Source organism: Castanea sativa, chromosome 4, assembly GCF_040712315.1.
Source record: "Castanea sativa cultivar Marrone di Chiusa Pesio chromosome 4, ASM4071231v1".
In the NCBI taxonomy this organism is placed as follows: Eukaryota; Viridiplantae; Streptophyta; class Magnoliopsida; order Fagales; family Fagaceae; genus Castanea; species Castanea sativa.
The window spans coordinates 41,119,387-41,138,324 of record NC_134016.1 but is presented as its reverse complement, the minus strand read 5'-3'; the positions used below and the strand labels follow the sequence as shown (position 1 = coordinate 41,138,324).

General features: G+C 36.0%; 1 protein-coding gene and 1 pseudogene across 1 annotated transcript; both read left to right on the top strand.

The window, feature by feature from the left end:
- The first annotated feature begins 1,165 nt into the window (after positions 1–1,165).
- On the top strand, positions 1,166–16,623 carry LOC142632913 (UDP-glycosyltransferase 74F2-like; annotated as a pseudogene).
- Positions 16,624–17,032: 409 nt separating this feature from the next.
- On the top strand, positions 17,033–18,405 carry LOC142632912 (uncharacterized). The gene is made up of 4 exons (XM_075807227.1): positions 17,033–17,254; positions 17,333–17,632; positions 17,792–17,914; positions 18,079–18,405. Exons 1-4 carry the CDS (start codon positions 17,033–17,035, stop codon positions 18,403–18,405), a joined length of 972 nt encoding a protein of 323 aa, XP_075663342.1.
- The last annotated feature ends 533 nt before the right edge of the window (positions 18,406–18,938 follow it).

Sequence of the window (18,938 nt, the reverse complement as noted above, 5' to 3'; positions counted from 1 at the left end):
GCATACAGTCTTTTGTGATTGATTATTGTCTAGGCACTGCATGTCTCTCAATACTGACTTTCCACATATAGCTCGGTATATCATGTTATTTGTCTTGTGAGAAGTGAACTCAATCACAGTCGCACCCACATACAAAATAATCAACTTGCATATTTTGTTTGGAAAGCAAACAAATATGTTGTACTTCTGTCCAAGTGTGCAACAATTGCACCAGTACACCACTGAGAAGGTGACTGGAAATAATAAAGAACGTTTTAAACATTTCTAGGAATTGGAAATCGTGGCCTTTTTTTAAGCTTTTACAAAATCTCCCTCTAGACTCTCCTCCTGGAGGCTCAGATTCTATTGTGAATCACAAATGCTCCAGATAGAAAATAATTTTACATGTTCAGCAACCTTTAAAATTCCTTACTAAAAAAAAATGGGAATGAAAATGTTTATGTTATAGAAAATAAACATGTGTTGCCCAGAGTCTTATTGCTCAACTAACACATTCTAGTGTTTCTTCTAGGTACAAATCTGTCCTCTTTTAATTATCAAATTATAATACTACTTTTTACTCTCTTTTTTTTAATTTTTTTTTTATAGATATAATAGAATTTCAACTTAGGGGGCTTGTTTTGCAAAATTTAGTGGAAAGAAATGGAAATTGGGAAGCGATCCTGTTCTAGTTGTGGGCTTTCTTTCAATAAAATCTTCTTTACTAAGAAAAAAAAAAAAAGGTTAACATCATCCCCTAAGCACCTAATCAAGGTATTTTGTGAACCAACACTTTGAATACATAATTTCCTTAATTAGTCAGCATGTAGAATATTTAGTCGTTGAAAATTCGTATGAGACAAATACATTTTGAACGCGAAATTCTCATAAATAAATAAATACAGCGTTTTGAATTTCTCTGACATGGGACTGTAATAATGCAATGCAACTTTAACAGTGGAAGTAAAGAAGATTAATATTATCCATCCAACTTGATTAGATTATATAGTGGACCTTGCCTCAAAATTAACACTGGCCAATCCTAAGACTGGCTTCTTTGATCAGATTAAATTGACTGACACGTATAAGCAAACCAACAAATTGGTGGGTCCAATTCCAGTTTATTTGAAAACCAATAATTTTCCGTATAAAAAAAAAAGAATAAAAGAAAACCAATAATTTTCCAATGTATTCCTCGAAATATATTGAGGAAATACCTTATCAGCATTTCTATTTCATAGCTCATTCACCAAGTTTGGCCAATCAAAAGGGTGAACCACTTTTTCAATATTCAGTCATAATTTTCCATGGTAAATTAGTTCAAGGCACCTCTAGCTGGGCCTGTAAGTGTTGTCTTCTATTCATCAATCAGGGTACATCCCTGAATAAAACAAAGAAAAATGAGCAACCAAAAAGGTCAGTTGTTGTGCGCACTTATCCTGCTGAAAGCCACATAAACCCACTCCTCCAGTTTGCCAAACGTTCGGCCTCCAAAGGTCTCAAGGCCACTCTAGCCACAACCCATTACACAGTCAAGTCCATTCATGCAACCACTGTCGGTGTTGAGCCCATCTCAGATGGCTATGATGAAGGTGGATATAGGCAAACTCCTAGTACAGAAGCCTACTTAGAGTCGTTCAAATCAGTTGGTTCAAAAACTCTATCAGAGCTCATATCAAAATTCAAAGATTCAGACTCACCAGTAAACTGTATTGTGTATGACTCTTTGCTTCCATGGGCTCTTGATGTGACCAGGCAATTTGGCATTTGTGGAGCAGTATTCTTGACAAACTCAGCTTCTGTATGCTCCATGTAATGGCATATCGATCATTGTCGCCTGACTTAATTTGCCAGTGAAGCAAGAAACTGGGCCTGTGTTGTTGCCTGGACTACCTTCACTAGGCCTTTCTTACTTGCCTAGTTTTCTTGCGCAACCTTCAAGTAATTAGGCTTTTTTGGCAGTCAGGGGCGGCACTTGAAGGCCTGGGTGGTCACAGGACAACCTGACCTGAATTTTTTTTTATATATATAATAATTTAAAATTTTATACTTGTCTACCGTTCAAAAAATATTTGGAAATACCCTCAGTTTTTTTATGCCAATAAAATTAAACTTTGCTCCATAATTTGTTCTACTTAACAATATATTGGGGCTTTCAAGCAAAAAGAAAAAGTCAAAATTTTTTTTTTGAATTAAAATTTGAAAAAAATATTATAACATAGCAAGCCCAAAAAATTATAACATTACTTAGTCGTGTACATTGAAAGGGATGTAGCTTGTAGCATTGATAATGAGACTATCATGCAACGATTTTAAAATATGAAAACTCGTAGAAGGAAATTGTAAACTTTAAGTATTTGCATGTTTTTTTATTGTTGTTGTTGTCAATATATGAATTTTTCTTTTTATTAGATTGTGTAATTTATGATTTTTAAGGAACATCTGATAAAAATTCTTGGCAATGATCATGGAAAATTTTGGCTGTTTGGAGAAAAATGACCGGGTGTTTTGTTACAGTTCTTAAGAGTTGGAAAGTGAGGTAACTTTCTTATATTTTACTCACAACCCTTATAGTTAAACCTTATATTTAACTAAACTACTCACATTTTCCTTAAAAAAAAAAAATAAAAAATAAATAAAAACTACTCGCATCAAATGGTAGGGTTTTTTTTTTGGGCCGTAGCATAGGTTGTTTTCTGTTGTTGAGAATGGATGCTAGGAAGAAACATATTTTGGAAACATTGATTTATATGAACATGGTTAAATAAATCATCAGTGGCATAGCATTATTAAGTAATTTGCTATAAATAAATTGAAGCCGAGAGCCAATCGCGGGAATTGAGAAAACAAATGAGGTTTAAGAGAGTGATATATGGAATAGGAAGAAATATATGTTTGTCTATATATATATATATATTGAATTTTTAATATAAGATGAGATCAGAAGACCCAAGGAATTTCCAATGAATTTAGAGCTTCTCAATATATTCAGGACAATATTGAACAGTGTATAAGCATGAAATAAATAATATAGATTAAAAATTTGGATATCATGTCTTTTACGCCTTTATTGAAGTCAGAAATGAACAAAATTTGGAGTCAAATCTATCAAATTCTACATTCTTAGCTTTATATGCCGAGTAGCAAGAACTGTATTATAAGTTGTATATCATTCTCATTTTGTTAATTGAATGTGGAAGAGCTAGTGAAGGCCATGTCGGGATTCTGGCCCTTGGTGATGGTTGGTCCAATGGTGCCATCAGCCTACCCAGACCAGCAGATCAATGGAGACAGCTTGTGGAGCCATTCTCTGGGAAGCAAGTACAGACTCAGGATTTTAAACTAGCAGACACCGGAGTATAAAGAAAGAAAAACTCTAAATAGACATCTATATAATATTAAAAAAATTATAAATACTCAAAATCGTTGTTTCTAGATACATTAAAATACAATCATTTATCAACAAAGACAAACAAAAATAAAATAATGTCTTTTTTTAATATAAGGTTGGCTAGGATTTTTTTTTGGTTGAAGTTAGAACATTCACATTGGTGGTGCAAAAAATTTTAGTTTTTAGCATTTCAAATAATTACTTTATCTATTTCACTACGTCACTTTACGATACACTCAATATCAAATGTTCTATTTTTTATATTTTCATTTAAAATAATATAAAAAATTCATTAAAATAATAAAAGAAGCGAGAGAATTTGAATTTTTAAATTCAAAGAAGAGATATAACACATAAAATTTTGGGTCTTTGGTGGTAATATAGTTTTTTTGTGTACTAAAATACAATCGTCATTGTGAATATTTTTACTATATTTATTAAGTTTTTTTAATTAGATAGTTACTATTTAAACGAGGCTAATTAAGCTTATTGTGAAAAAATGGGCCACTACAAAAATAAAAAAAAATTATAACTATTAAAAAAAAAATTGGACCCAGGGGTGCCCGGGCCCCACCTGGGTCCGTCGAGCTTAGTAGTGAGTCTAGTGACAAGTGCTTGAGCTGGCTAGAGACCAAAGCACCAAAGTCAGTGATATATGTATCATTTGAAAGCATGACAAACATAACAGCTAATCGGGCTAAAGAAATTGCACGTGTTTTTTTTTTTTTTTTTTTTTGGTGCTAACCAAAACTGGGGGCCCTTATGGTTGTATTATGCCACCCGGATTTGCAAAGAAATTGCACGTGGTTTGATAGCAAGCAATGTGCATTTTTTATTGGTTGCAAAAGATTCCAGAAACAAGTTGCCAATCGAATTAATTTGGAATTGAATTTTGCCAAAAGTCACGGCCTTAACATGGTGTAAAAGTATAAGTCCTTTCCAAAAAAAAAAAAAAAAAAAGATGGTGTAAAAGTGGAAAATGTTCAAACATTCACAAGTTGTCTAGTGCTACTTAATAAGTCCAACTATTATTATTCAGAGAACAATGAAAATTAGACAAGTTTCACTGAACAAAAATTCTGAAATATATTTAAAAAAAAAAACATGCGAAGGCTAATCCCCCCCTTTTTTTTTTTGTTGAGAAAAATGTGAAGGCTAACCTAACAAATAGCGAACACAATATGAAATTACGTAGTAATTAAACACAAAGAGGCAAAGATAAACACGCACACTTCACTTCACCAAAATGTAAAGGAAGAGGTAAAAAAAGAAAAAGAAAAAGAGTTTGCCTATACTAAAATGGTGGAAATGAGAAAAATACTTGAGAATGGTGGTTGTGTTCTTTTGTGGGGGTTGGAGATGTAGGCTTTTTTTTACCAAGAAAGAGTGACACAGAAAAATAACGGTCTTTCAAAAATAAATGAACAAGCTTGTAGCAAAATCCCAAAACCCAGTCACTCCCTGGGGACGTGTATTTTCAAGGAGGAGTAGTCCTTTTTCTTTTGTGCTTTTCGTGTGTGAAAGTGGAAAAGGAATGAAAATGGTAAAGAAAGATCAAGCGAGAAAAATGGATGTCTAGCAGTCTAGGCAAGAGAGAAAAGCAGAGTCAGATGAAACGTGTAAAGCCAAGAAAAGCGGAGAGTCCAATGTTAGACCTGTACGCCAGGCCATAAAGAGGCAAAGTGGGAGGGAGAGTGGCAGACAAAACTTCACATCGCGTGACTTGTGCGGTTGTACCTCGCAAAGCTTCTTGGAGAAGCTACCGGAAAAAGCTCCTTCCTCATTTGCGTGACTGCTTACCTTTGACGCGCATTTTGGCGGGACTGGCTGTTGGAGCTATTTAAATAATAATTTTTAATTTTTAAAAAAATATATGTGAATAAAAAAGTTGTGTAGAAATATATGTAATGTTGTTTGAAAAAAAAAATATGTTTAAAATGGTATACTAAATAGGACAATCTCCAATTTGAGCATTTTTTTATGCGGAATAATTTGAGCATTCTATGGAATCATCGGAAAGATAGGGTTAATATTGATAAAGTCAAAAAAAAAAAAAAAGTTTTGGTGCATGTACCAATCTATTTATGATTTCACACTATCTTTGCTCTTCCTAAGTTTTTTCTTTTTTTAGGCCTATATCATGGGAGAGAGAAATACTTTAGGAAGCTTCCTCGAATAATTAATATAACACATAAAGACATATTTTAATCCAAAAGGTTTAAGGTCAATGAGTATATGTTCAATTATGTTATATTAACTACTCATTCTTGTTTCTCAAAAAAAAAAAAAAAAACTACTCATTCTTTTATGTGGAACTTTACTGACATGTGTACATCCAATAATCTCCTCCTCCCATGTGAGTCTTTACCTCTTTATGAGTTTCAAGACCTCTTTGTGGGTCATGAACAGGTCTTACTCACTTTCTCTTACTTAATAAGTTTTTTCCTTCACTAATGCATCATTCATGGGCCTCCACGTGTCAACTCCACACGTCTTTCATGCATGGGAACCTCACATCTCACTGTTGTCTAGCACCATTGACAATAATCCAACTTTATTGGATATTTTTTCAAGATCATTTGTGTGGGCTTTTATGGGCCTTGTTGTTGGAAAAACATGGTTTGTATTTCATACAAAGCATATGCAACAAAAAATTAACGGATCTACTTCATTCGCAATTAATAACATATACTATGTAAATTTTAGAATTTAAGAATAAGAGAGCGTACCTTGGTGTGTGGTGAAATTCAAAACCAAAGATTAGATGTATTTGGGAATACTTTTAATTTTTACTCCAATTCTACTCCCAAGAAGTGTGGTCTCTCAATCAGTTCAAGGGAGAATAAGAGAGTGGCTTCCACTCACACACACACCATTTCACTATAATGTGTCTTAAAATTTTGTATGTTTCTCCCTTAATATCTAACTGATTATCTAATTGGGCTAACCTTTTGGATCATTCCAATTGGGCTTAAGTGTGTGGCCTGGAGTGGGATCAAAAGGGACCAATAAGACACTAGCTCCAATAGGCCTTGAGTTTTTCTGTCAACTCTTGACAAGTCCAAAGTTACCATTAATTATATTTAATAACATTATATAAATATAATTGCACTCTAGGCCTTATTCATAAATTATATCCCAAGACTATATTGTACATGCAACCCCTTCATAAAATATTCGTAGTAATACAAAATTATGAATGTTGACTGCCACTTTGAAGATTACTATATCTTAATTTTTGAGTACCCGGTTTAATTCTTTAAGTTATTTATCATATATTTATGAAATTTCATAAATATATACTTTAGTAACTTCTTACTAAAGTGGTTAGACCTAACATTCTGAATAACAAAAACCATTAAACTTATCTCAAAAGAATATTTTATACCTCCGTTAAGAGATTATGAATTCCATCCTGAGAATATATGTTCCATCAACAGTGAATGTGGCTGTCCAACATATTGAGGTTTTGATCGTGACTTTAGATCTCAGTCCTGATATGTCAAAGCAACCTACACCTCATGATCAAGTCCATTATTCTCTCAAGATTAAGAATTCATATAAATAGAAGTCGTGAGATTTATTATTCATTTGACAGTTGTTAGGAGAATAATAAATCTCACATCGGTCCAGTTCAATATGTCTTAACTCTTAAAACATATCAACATACCAATTAGAAGTCTTATCTTAGTTGATACGTTATAGTCTTTGCAGATGAAATGTCCAATTTCATCACCGACTATGAACTAAAATTCCGAGTTTACAAAGAACTTGTAATTTATATCTTCTATGACTAAATCACATACTATGCATCTCATGGACTATATGATAATGTCCAAATATTCATATTACCATTATTTTAGATAATAATAAAATAACTCTATTAATTACAACATTAAGTCATACATATCATCATACAATAGGATTTAAGGGCACACATCCTAACACTTGTATGGTGCAATAGACCGTTTTCGTTCAAACTGTGAAAGAGACCTTACTTGCTCCATTTGCAAAAGAGCTACAAATACACACATCCAGTTCCCACTCTAACTACGAAAGGAACCTTGATAATCTTGCCACGTTTGCCCCACACTAACATGGGCTCTGACATCACTTGTTGAGGAGAAAAATATATTGAAAAGTGTAAGGACATATGTGTTTCATGTTAGGAACATATGTCATCATATATTGGTTAATCCTTTGACAAAACACATTTTACTTGTAATTGGGTAGATCTAGGATGTGTTTAATACTTCAAGGAACAATGTTTCAAGTTCAAGTGTTAAAGCCATGCAAATCTATCCAAGGAACAAGCGAAGAAGTGTTGGTTTTTAAATCTCGATAGCTAGCATCTATCGAGGTTTAAAAAGCTATTCTATCCCGATGCTCGACAGCTGCTCGATAGATAGGGTATCTATCGAGATTTATGAAAAACAGATTTTTAGTTCTGATTTTCATCCAATTCATGAATATATGTTTAGGCTTTCTTTTCTCACAACCTCAAACATATATAAGGATTATTTTAAGGGTCATCATAGGTTGCACAATTGCACGAGTGTGAAACAAAGTGTTCTTCATGCAAATTGTGATCGGAAACCTAATTTGCCATAGTTCTTCTTTCTCTTGAAGAAGCTACTATGTTTGTATGCCGTTGGGATTTGTGACCAAGTAGCTTTGTGATCTTCATTGTGTGATGAACTGAGGAACTTTGCAGCCAACATCCTTCTCAAGTTGGTGATTAAGTCGTATATTGGGATCCATGCATCTATTGGTTAGTCACGTACTGGGAGCCGTGCATTAAAAGGAGAGATTGTCACTATAGAACAAGTCCAATTGAATATTGGGGTAAGGGTTTAACTGTAGGTTGGTATAAGGTACTGAGATTCCTTTACTTGTAACCGCTTGTTATGATAATAGTAAATTCTTGGGAGTAGTGACCTTAAAATCACCTGGTGGGGTTTTTGTCCTGGAGGTTTTTCCTATTCGTAAACAAATCATTGTGTCAACTTTATTTTCTACTGCATTTTATTTTAATTGGTGATTTGTTTGTGCTGCCACGCATATTGTATGTTAATCTAATTAATTAATCAACTTGGCTAATTAATTGGTTAATTCATCACAAGGGGTCAATACATTCTTGGCGTATCAGAAAGTTTTCTTGAAAAATTAATATAATATATAGAGACATATTTTAACCCAAAATGCCTAAGCTCCAATGGGTATGTGCTTAATTATACTATATTAACTACTCATTTTTCTCATCATTATTCAATATGAGATTTCACTCACATGTGTAAATCCAACAATCTCCCCCTCACGTGTCAATCTCTATCTCTCTATGGGCTTCAAGACCTCTCTATGGGTCATGAACAAGTCTTACTCGCTCCTTCTTGCCTAATGAGCTATTTCCTTCACTAGTGTATCATCCATGGGCTCCATGTGCCAACCTCGCATGTCTTTTATCCTTCATGGGTACCTTGCACCTCACCGTTGTCTAGCACCATTAGCAATAATACTTCTTTATTGGGCCTTTTTCCAAGATCATTTGTAATGAGTCAGGAATTTATGGTCGTCACTACGAGAAGATTGTCATTCACCCAAAGAAGATGTTACGCATTTATTACGATCATTGATGATGAACGTAAAGAACGGAGCAACGGTCACAGAATGAGCTGTGAACTTCAAACAAAGATTCTGTAATGCACTAGTAGTTGGGCATAAATACAATGATTCATTGCCCATTAATGAGGCACACAACTATAAAAAAGAGAAGGTAACAGAAGTTAAAGATACACACAAATACTCTACGAAATCACTCTCTACTCATTTTCTCTCTAGAATCTTTCTCCCTTACTGACTTAAGTATCAGAAGCGGTTTGGCTGACGCCACATCGGCGTGTTACACTTCCACCCAATTTGTTATGTAGGTTTTCCATCTATAAAGACGACCCCATTCACAGCATCGTCCATCCGCTACGATGAAGAGCTCAACTGTTGATTTTTTGCGTCATCAATTTGAGTGAGCTTTATGAGCTTACTTGGTGCAATATATAGTCCTTGCTCCATTTGCAAAAGGGCTCTAAGTACATACACCCCGTTCCCACTCCAATTACGAAAGGAACTTAGATAATCTTGTCATATTTGCCCCACACCACCATGGACTCTAATACCATTTGTTGGGAGAGATAAATACCTTGAAAAGCTTCCTTGAATAATTAATATAATATATAGAGATACACTTTAACCCAAAAGGCCTAAGTCCAATGGGTTTGTACTTAATTATGTTATATTAACTACTCATTCTTCTCATCATTATTCAATGTGGGACTTCATCATACTTGTATACCTAACAATCTCCTAATCACATGTGAGTCTCTGCCTCTTTGTGGGCTTCAAGACCTATCTGCGGGTCACGAACAAGTTCTACTAACTTCCTCTTACCTAATGAGTTTTTTCCTTCACTATTGCATCATCCAGAGGCCTCCACATGTCAACCCCACACGTCTTTCATCCATGGAAACCTCGCACCTTACCATTGTCTAGCACCATTTACAATAATCCTCCTTTGTTAGGCATTTTTTAAGACCCCTTGAATAATTAATATAACATATAGAAACACACTTTAACCCAAAAGACCTAAGCCCAAAAAATTATTTTATATTAACCATTCATTCTTCTCATCATTATTTAATGTGGGCACGTGTACATCCAACAATCTCAACCTTAAGAGTGAGTTGCTCTGTGGGTCATGAACAAATCCTGCTTACCCCCTTACCTAAGGGGCTTTTTTCCTTCACTAGTGCATCAACCATGTGCCTCCACATGTTATCCCCACACCTCTTTTATCAATGGGAACCTCACATCTCATTGTTGTCTAGCACTGTTGACAATAATCTTCATTTGTTAGGCATTTTTTTAAGATTGTTTGTGTGGGCTTTTATTTATCTTGTTTCGTACAATATATTGTGTCCGCTCTAACTGCGAAAGAGACCCATCCCTACTCCATTTGTGAAAGGGCTCTAAGTACACACATCCTGTTCTTGTTCCTGTTCCAACTAAGAAAGGAACCTTGATAATCTTTCCACCTTTACCCCAAACAACCATGAGCTTTGATACCACTTGTTGGGGAGATAAACACATTGGGAAGCTTCCTTGAATAATCAGTATAACATATAGAGGCATTTTAACCTGAAAGGCCTAAACCCAAAAAAATATTTTATATTAACCACAATTCTTCTTATCACTATTCAATGTAGGATTTTACTCATACATGTAACACAACAATCTCTCCCTCACATCTGAGTCTCTATCTCTTTATGGGTTTCAAGACCTCTTCATGTGTCATGAAAAAGTCATACTCATTCTCTCTTGCCAAATGGGTTTTTTCCTTCACTAGTACATCATCCATGAGCCTTCACTTGTCAACTTCGCACGTCTTTTATCCATGGAAACCTCACACTTCACCATTGTCTAGCACCATTGGTGGTAATACTTCTTTGCTATGCCTTTTTTCTAGATAGTTTGTGTAGGCTTTTATGGGCTTTGCTTTGTGTTGTATACTGTCTCTATTCTAACTATGAAATAGACCCGTCCTTGCTCCATTTGCAAAAAGGCTCCAAGTATGTATTCCATATTCCGGCTCTAACTTCGAAAGGAACCTTGATAATCTAGCCACCTTGATAGGCAAAAAATGTATTGACCCATTGTGATGGATTAATTGATTAATTAGCCAAGTTATTAATTAATCAAGTTAACATGCAAATTGCGTGATAGCACAAACAAATTACCAAATAAACTGAGTATGCAACGGAAAATAAATTGACACGGTGATTTGTTTACGAATGGAAAAAATCTACATGACAAAAACTCCACCGGGTGATTTTAAGGTCACCACTCTTGAAATTCTACTATTATCACAACAAGCGGTTACAAGTAAAGGAATCCCAAGTACCTTACCAACCTACAGTTGAATCCTTACCCCAATACCTAATTAGACTTGTTCTGTAGTGACAATTTCTCCTTTCAATGCATGGCTTCCAAGTACGTGACTAACCAATTGCGCGGATCCCAGTACGCGACTTCAATCACCAACTAGAGAAGATTGTTGGCTGTAAAGTTCTTCAATTCATCCACACGATGAAGATCAAGAAGATACTTGGTTACAAAACCCTATGGTGCAAAGACACAGCAACTTTTTCACAAGAGAGATGAACTAGGGCAAGAACTTTGTCTCAAGTCACAATTAGCATGAACAAGGATTTCTCAATGCTTATGCAACTTTCTTCCACTTTGACGGCCCTTAAAATAATCATTTTATATATCTAGGGTTAAGAGAAAAGAAGGCCCAAAGACACATCCACGGATTGGAATCAAAACAGAACTCAGAATCTATTTTTCTTAAACCTCGACAGATAAATGTATCGAGATGCTATCGAGAAGCTGTCGAGCCACGGGACTGGAACAACTCTTTAAACCTCGACACATGCTAGTTGTCGAGATTTAATGATCTTGCACTTTTCAGCTTGTGTTTTGGACAGACTTGATGACTTCAACACTTGATCTTGAAACACAGTTTCGTGAAGTATTAAACACATCCTAAATCTATCCAATTACAAGTAAAGTGCGTTTTGTCAAAGGATTAGCCAATTACATAAAAGAATGACATATGTTTTAAACAAGTGAAACATATATGTCCTAACACACCTCTTTTGCCTCACATCACCATTGGTTCTGCTACCACTTGTTGGGGAGATAAAAACATTGAGGATAGTCTTTGAGTAATTAATATAACATAAAGAATCACATTTTAACCAAAAGGTCTTAGCCCAAAAAAATATGTTATATTAACTACTCATTCTTCTCATCATTATTCAATGTGGAACTTTACTCATACTTGTTGCTGAACACTATGAGCAATTGTTGAAAAGGAAATTTCACCATCTTCCTATTGGTGTTCAATTTAATCTAATCGAATGGTTAGATCTTTGGCTAACTCAGAACTTGTTTCAATTAATTAGGGTTTAAACCAATCAAAGCAGGTCCAAGCTAGTGTTGTTTTTTCTACTTTGTTCTTGACCATTCAATTAGTTTAAATTGACTCCATTATCAATATCTTGATAATGATTTTAAAATTGGATTCCAAGCTTTTTTTGGGTTAAGGCAATTGTTTTTTGGAAAAATTGGCAACAAACAAAATTAGAGATTAACCATAAGAATTAGAGGTGTTCACCAAACTGTACAACCGCACCCAAACTGACAAAAATCACTTGCAAAATGGAGTAAGCACATCGCACCGCAATTGACAATGAACTGCACCGCACTGCACTCATATATATATATATATATATATATATAATTTAATATTATATAAAATAAGTGGTTAGTCGAGCGTTAGTATGTTCCAGTTTCACGTTGAAAACAACTTCATTTTGGTTAAATACAAAATCAAAAGATGAAAACCTCATTCACTTCTCCATCTCACTCTCGGTGTTCTCTCCCAATACCCTTTCACTCTCAGTAGGTATGACTATTAGCGTATATGGTACACTATTATATATGGATCTTATGGTTGTTGCTTGTTAAGCATTTTTGTATTACATGTTATATTTGTTTAATATAATTGTGTATGGTTTATAGTCATGAATTATTATTTTGTTTTGTATGTATTTTGTTGGTTTTTTTTTTTACACATGTTATATATATTTTTAAACTTATTGCTATATTGTCATGGTTATTAATAGTAAACTAATAATTGGCCATGACATCTTGAAAAATATACCAACTCGAAACTGACTCAATTGCGCCTTGTACATTACAACGAATCATACCGCACCGCACATATGACTGCAAAATTGATATGCAGTGTAGTTATAGTTTGGCTAAATCGTACCACAAAGTGCGATGTTAAAAATAACCCAAAACTACACCAAACCGTATCGCAAACACCCTTAGTAAGAACATTGCTAATAATGGAATGCAAAGATGCCAATTGTTGGCAAACTCCATGATAGGCCAAAAATGCATTGATCCCTTGTCATGAATTAATTGATTAATTACCTAAGTTTATTAATTAATCAAATTAACATGCAATGTACGTGGTAGCACAAACAAATCACCAACTAGAAATAAAATGCAGAGGAAAATAAATTTGACAAGGTGATTTTTTTTTTAATGGGGAAAACCTCCAAGGCAAAAATCCCATCGAGTGATTTTAAGGTCACCGCTCCCGAGAATTCACTATTATCACAACAAGCGGTTACAAGTAAAAAAATCTCAGTACCTTATACCAACCTACAGTTGAACTCTTACCCCAATACTTAATTGGACTTGTTCTATAGTGACAATCTCTCCTTTTAATGCATGACTCCCAGTACGTGATTAACCAATAGATGCGTGAATCCTAGTATGCGACTTGATCACCAACTTGAGAAGGATATTGGCTGCAAAGTTCTTCAGTTCATTACGCGATGAAGATCACAAAGTTGCTTGGTCACAAAACCCTACGGTGTACAAACACAGCAGCTTTTTCAAGATGAACTAAGACAAACTACGTTTCCGGTCACAATTTGCATGAACAACTCTTTGCTTCACACGTGCAATTATGCTCTTTGTGACGGTCCTTAAAATAATCCTTATATATGTTTAGGGTTGTGAGAAAAGAAAGCCCAAACACATACTCACAGATTGGCATGAAATCAAAATTGAAAATATGATTTTCATAATTCTCAATAGATACCCTATCTGTCGAGCAGCAGTCGAGTTTCGTGTTTAGATAGTTTTTTAAATCTCGATAGATACTAGCTGTCGAGTTAGTTGTCGAGCTTTAAAAACCAGCACTTCATTGCTTGATTCTTGGACAAACTTGCATGGTTTTAACACTTGAACTTGAAACCTTATTTCTTGAAGTATTAAACACATCCTACATCTACCCAAATACAAGTAAAGTGCGTTTTATCAAAGAATCAGCCAATACATGATAACATATGTTCCTAACATGAATCACATACGTCCTAAAACTCCGTTGTAAGAATGTAGCTACAAGAATACAATGTTAACATACGAAAGCAAATAAGAATGTTGCCATCAATGGAATGCAAAGTCACCAAATGAAGGCGAACGTCACTTTAAGAACATTGTTGCAAGAAGAAAATACTATCATATAAAGGCAAACATCACTGTAAGAACGTTGCTATCAATGGAATGCAAAGTCACCAAATGAAAGAGAACGTCACTGTGAGAATGTTATTGCACAAAGATAATGCCACCATATGAAAGCAAACATTGTAAGAATGTTTCCATTAATGGAATGCATAGTGACCAGATGAAGGCAAATATTACAGTGAGAACATCGCTACACAAAGATGGCATCATATGAAGGCAAACATCACTATATGAACATTGTTATCAATGGAACACAAAGCTACCAAATGAAGGTGAATGTCACCACGAGAACGTCACTGTACGAAGACAATGCTACCATATGAAGGCAAATGTTACTGTAAGAATTTTGCTATCAATGAAAGGCTGTCACAATATGACCCGATAAAAAAAATGCAAGACAAATCAACAAAAAAGGAACAATTAAAAAAAGAAGCATAAGTGATAAAGTTTCATACAAGAATGTACCACCCTAAGGAGTTGTGTGGCTAAAATCTTGTGAAACTTGGTGCTAAATTCTTCAAAGAAATGTTAACACTTGTTGAAGGCTATTTTTTTTGTCATTTTTCAAGCCCATATTCTAGTTGTAAGACTTGGGCTCTTCAAGGCCTAACTAGAGTTGATGAGTTAGAAATTTATGATCGTCATTAACCCAGAGAAGACATTACGCATTTATTATGCTTATTGATGACAAAACATAATGGACGGAGCAACGATCACAAAATGAGTTGTGAACTTTAGACAAAGATTCTGTAACGCACTAGCCGTTGAGCATAAATAAAACGATTCATTGCCCATTAATGAGGCACACAACTACAAAAAAGAAGGTAATAGAAGTTAAAGGTACACACAAATACTCTACGAAATCACTCTCCACTCATTTTCTCTCTGGAATCTTTCTCCCTTACTGACTTAAGCATTGGAGGTGGTTTGGCTAACACCACACTGGCGTGTTACTCTTCCACGCAATTCATTTTGCAGGTTTTCCTCCAACAGAGATGACCCTAATCACAGCTTCATCCATCCGCTACGATGAGGAGCTCAACTGCTGTTTTTTTACATCATTAGTTTGGCGTTGTCTGTGAGAATGCTAATCATTCAAGTCATCTTTCCCAGTGACAAAAGAGTTCCTTGAAGTACGAGATGGAAGCAAAGATTGCACATCAGCCAGATGCTGTGCAATAACAACAAATCCAAGCCTTCTTGGCTAATTGGAAGAGTTGACTCACTATAATGAAGAGCTACGAAAGACAATGGAATCCCAAAATTCCGAACGTAGGTAAACAGGTGAAAATCAAAATGAAGAAGAATCAAACTCTCAAGCCAACAGGTGAGACAGGACCTCAGGAGAAGATTCCACCAGGGTGGAGAATGAGCTTTGCAACATAAGGAAGGAGATGGACGAACAAAAGAGTGCTATGAAGGATAAAGGCGGAGAAAATTTGGATGGGTTAATTCGCAGGACAGACTCGCCATTTACTACTGAAGTATTGAATCATCCCCTCCCACCAAAATTTCGTCTCCCATAGTTAAAGTTGTATGACGGTTCCAAGGATCCCTTGGATCACATCGAATCATTCAAGACGCTGATGTTATTGCAGATGACCCCGGACAAAGTGATGTGTAGGGCATTCCCAACAATACTGAAGGGAGCAGCCAGAGTGTGGTTTAGCAAGATACCCCTAAGAACTATTGCAAATTTCGAACAACTCAGCAAGGGATTTGTTCGTCATTTCATTGGAGGGCAAAGACACAAAAAGCCTACTGTCCATCTTCTCAACATTCAACAAACAGAAGGAGAATCTTTAAGACAGTATGTTACCCGATTCAATAAGGAGCTACTGCTGGTAAACAAAGCTGAAGATCAAGTTATCTTAACAACTTTCCAGGTAGGGTTGTTGCCCGGAGATTTCTTCTTTTCAATCACTAGAAGTCCACCAAAAATAGTCGCAGAGTTGCTTCGAAAAGCTCAGAAGTACATAAATGCAGAAGACGCAGTGCTCACAAAAGAAATGAAAGGAAAAAGGAAGAGAGACGAAGGAAAAAGCAGAAATCACGACAAGAACAAAAGACACGAAATGCTGGGTAGACCATAGGGAAAAAGAAGGAACTTCTGGACAAGAAGCCAAAGTTCACCAACTTCACTCCTCTAATAATGCCAATTGAGCAAGTCCTTATGCAGATAAGGAACAATCCCTCCCTGCAATGGTCGAAGCTAATTAGCACTCTAGTAGAAAGAAGAAACAAGAATAAGTACTGTAGGTTCCAAGTGGAGACTTTAATCCGGCAAGGGAAGTTATAGAAGTACGTTAGAAAGATGGAACCTTACAGATACTAGCAGAATGAAGATCAAGATAGAAATCAGGGAACAATAGAAAGCAAACCTCCTACAAGAGAGATAAAGACGATCTCAAGAGGACTAATGGCAGGCAAAACACTAAGTCCTTGAAAAAAGGCCATGGGAAAGAAATAAACAATGTCCATTCATGACTTCCTCCAATGAAGATGTCAAAGAATGACGAGCCCATTATTGTCTTCTCAGAGAGAGATGATCACGGCATCAGGCAATCCCATGACGATCCACTAGTAATCATGCTTAGAGTAGAAGAGTTCAACATCCATCAGGTGCTTATTGACAACGGAAGCTCAACAGATATCATATACTTGCTTGTGTTTCAGCAAATGAAGTTGGATAAGAAAAGAATCAGGCCTTTCACCTCGCCTTTGGTAAGCTTCACAGGGGATAGAATTGTCCCCAGGGGCATTGTCACTATAACTATAATTGTAGGAACTTAGCCACCACAGGTCACTAAGGAAATTAATTTCCTCATAGTTGATTGCCCTTCAACATACAACCTCATCCTGGGAAGACTTGCTCTCAACAGACTAAGAGCAGCAACGTCAACATATTACTTGAAGGTGAAGTTTCCAACAACCCATGGAGTAGGAGAAATCAGAGAAGACCAAGTTTTGGCAAGAGAGTGCTACCAAGCTGCCCTAGCATCGGGAGAAAACCACACGTGGGTGATCAATGAACCAGAGCCCATCCCTAAACTGTCAAAAAAGCCACAAGAGGTTGAGATTGTCCTAGGAGATTCGACGAAGGTATTAAATAGCACTCCAAACTCTAGAGAAAGAGGAGATGATTTCCTTCTCAAGGGCAAACCAAGATGTTTCTCCTGGAAACACGAAGATATGCCTGGAATTGATAGGAAGATCATATAGCATTGTCTCAAAGTTAACCCAGAATGCAAACCTATATAGCATAAGCGGAGAATATTTGCACCAGAACGCAACAAAGCTGTAACTGAAAAAGTAGAGAAGCTGCTAGAAGTTGATTTTATCAAGGAAGTCTTCTATCCAGATTGGCTAGCAAACGTGGTCATGGTAAAGAAGCGTAATGGCAAATGGAAATGTGCGTCGATTTCACAAACTTGAACAAAGCCTGCCCAAAGGATAGCTTCCCCTTACCGAGGATTGATTAACTGGTAGACTCAACCGCTGGATACAAGCTCTTAAGTTTCACGGACTCATTTTCTGGATACAACCAGATTCTTATGGACGAAGACAATCAAGAGAAGACCTCATTTGTTACCAGCCAGGGGTTGTACTACTACAAAATTATGCCCTTTGGGATGAAGAATGCAGGAGCCACCTACCAAAGATTGACAAACCGCATGTTCTCTCACCAGATTAGAAGGAATGTGGAGGTGTACGTAGATGATATGCTGGTGAAAAGTAAGGACGAAGCGAATCACTTGGACGATCTAAAAGAAACCTTTATCACACTACGTAAGTACAATATGAAATTAAACCCTGCAAAGTGTGTTTTTGCTATTACTTTAGGAAAGTTCTTGGGATTCATGGTGTCCCAATGAGGTATAGAGGATCTAGACAAAGTAAAAGCCATAATCGAGGTCAAATCATCAAAAACAGTGAAGGAGGTGCAGATCTTGACAGGAAAGGTTGCACCCCTAAACAAATTCGTCTCTAGGGCAATGGACAAGTGCATGCTATTCTTCAAAGTATTGAAAAAAGCCTTTTAGTGGACTTACGTATGCGAGGAAGCCCTTGCAAAGTTGAAGGAGTATTTGATGAAGCCACCTCTATTAAGCCCTTTGGTGATGGGAGAGAAGTTGTACCTCTACTTAGTAGTATCCAACATTGTAGTAATTTTGACATTGATCAAAGAAGAAGGGAACGTCCAGAAGCCAGTCTATTATACCAGCCAGGCATTCTAGGGAGTAGAGGCAAGTTACCCTCAGATGGAAAGGATAGCTTTCACATTAGTGGTTGCCTCCAAAAAACTTCGTCCTTACTTCCAAGCACACCCCATCGTCGTCATGACAAACCAACCCATAAGAAAGACGATGAACAAGATAGATGCAGCAGGACGACTCATTCAATGGGC

Excerpts from the sequence above, each read along its gene's own strand:
- LOC142632912 (XM_075807227.1), top strand. The coding sequence starts at position 17,033 with ATGTCAAAGAATGACGAGCCCATTATTGTCTTCTCAGAGAGAGATGAT. Across the intron at positions 17,255-17,332 it reads GGCCTTTCACCTCGCCTTTG|GTCACTAAGGAAATTAATTT; the intron begins GTAAGCTTCACA and ends TAGCCACCACAG. Across the intron at positions 17,915-18,078 it reads GGCTAGCAAACGTGGTCATG|ATTCTTATGGACGAAGACAA; the intron begins GTAAAGAAGCGT and ends GGATACAACCAG.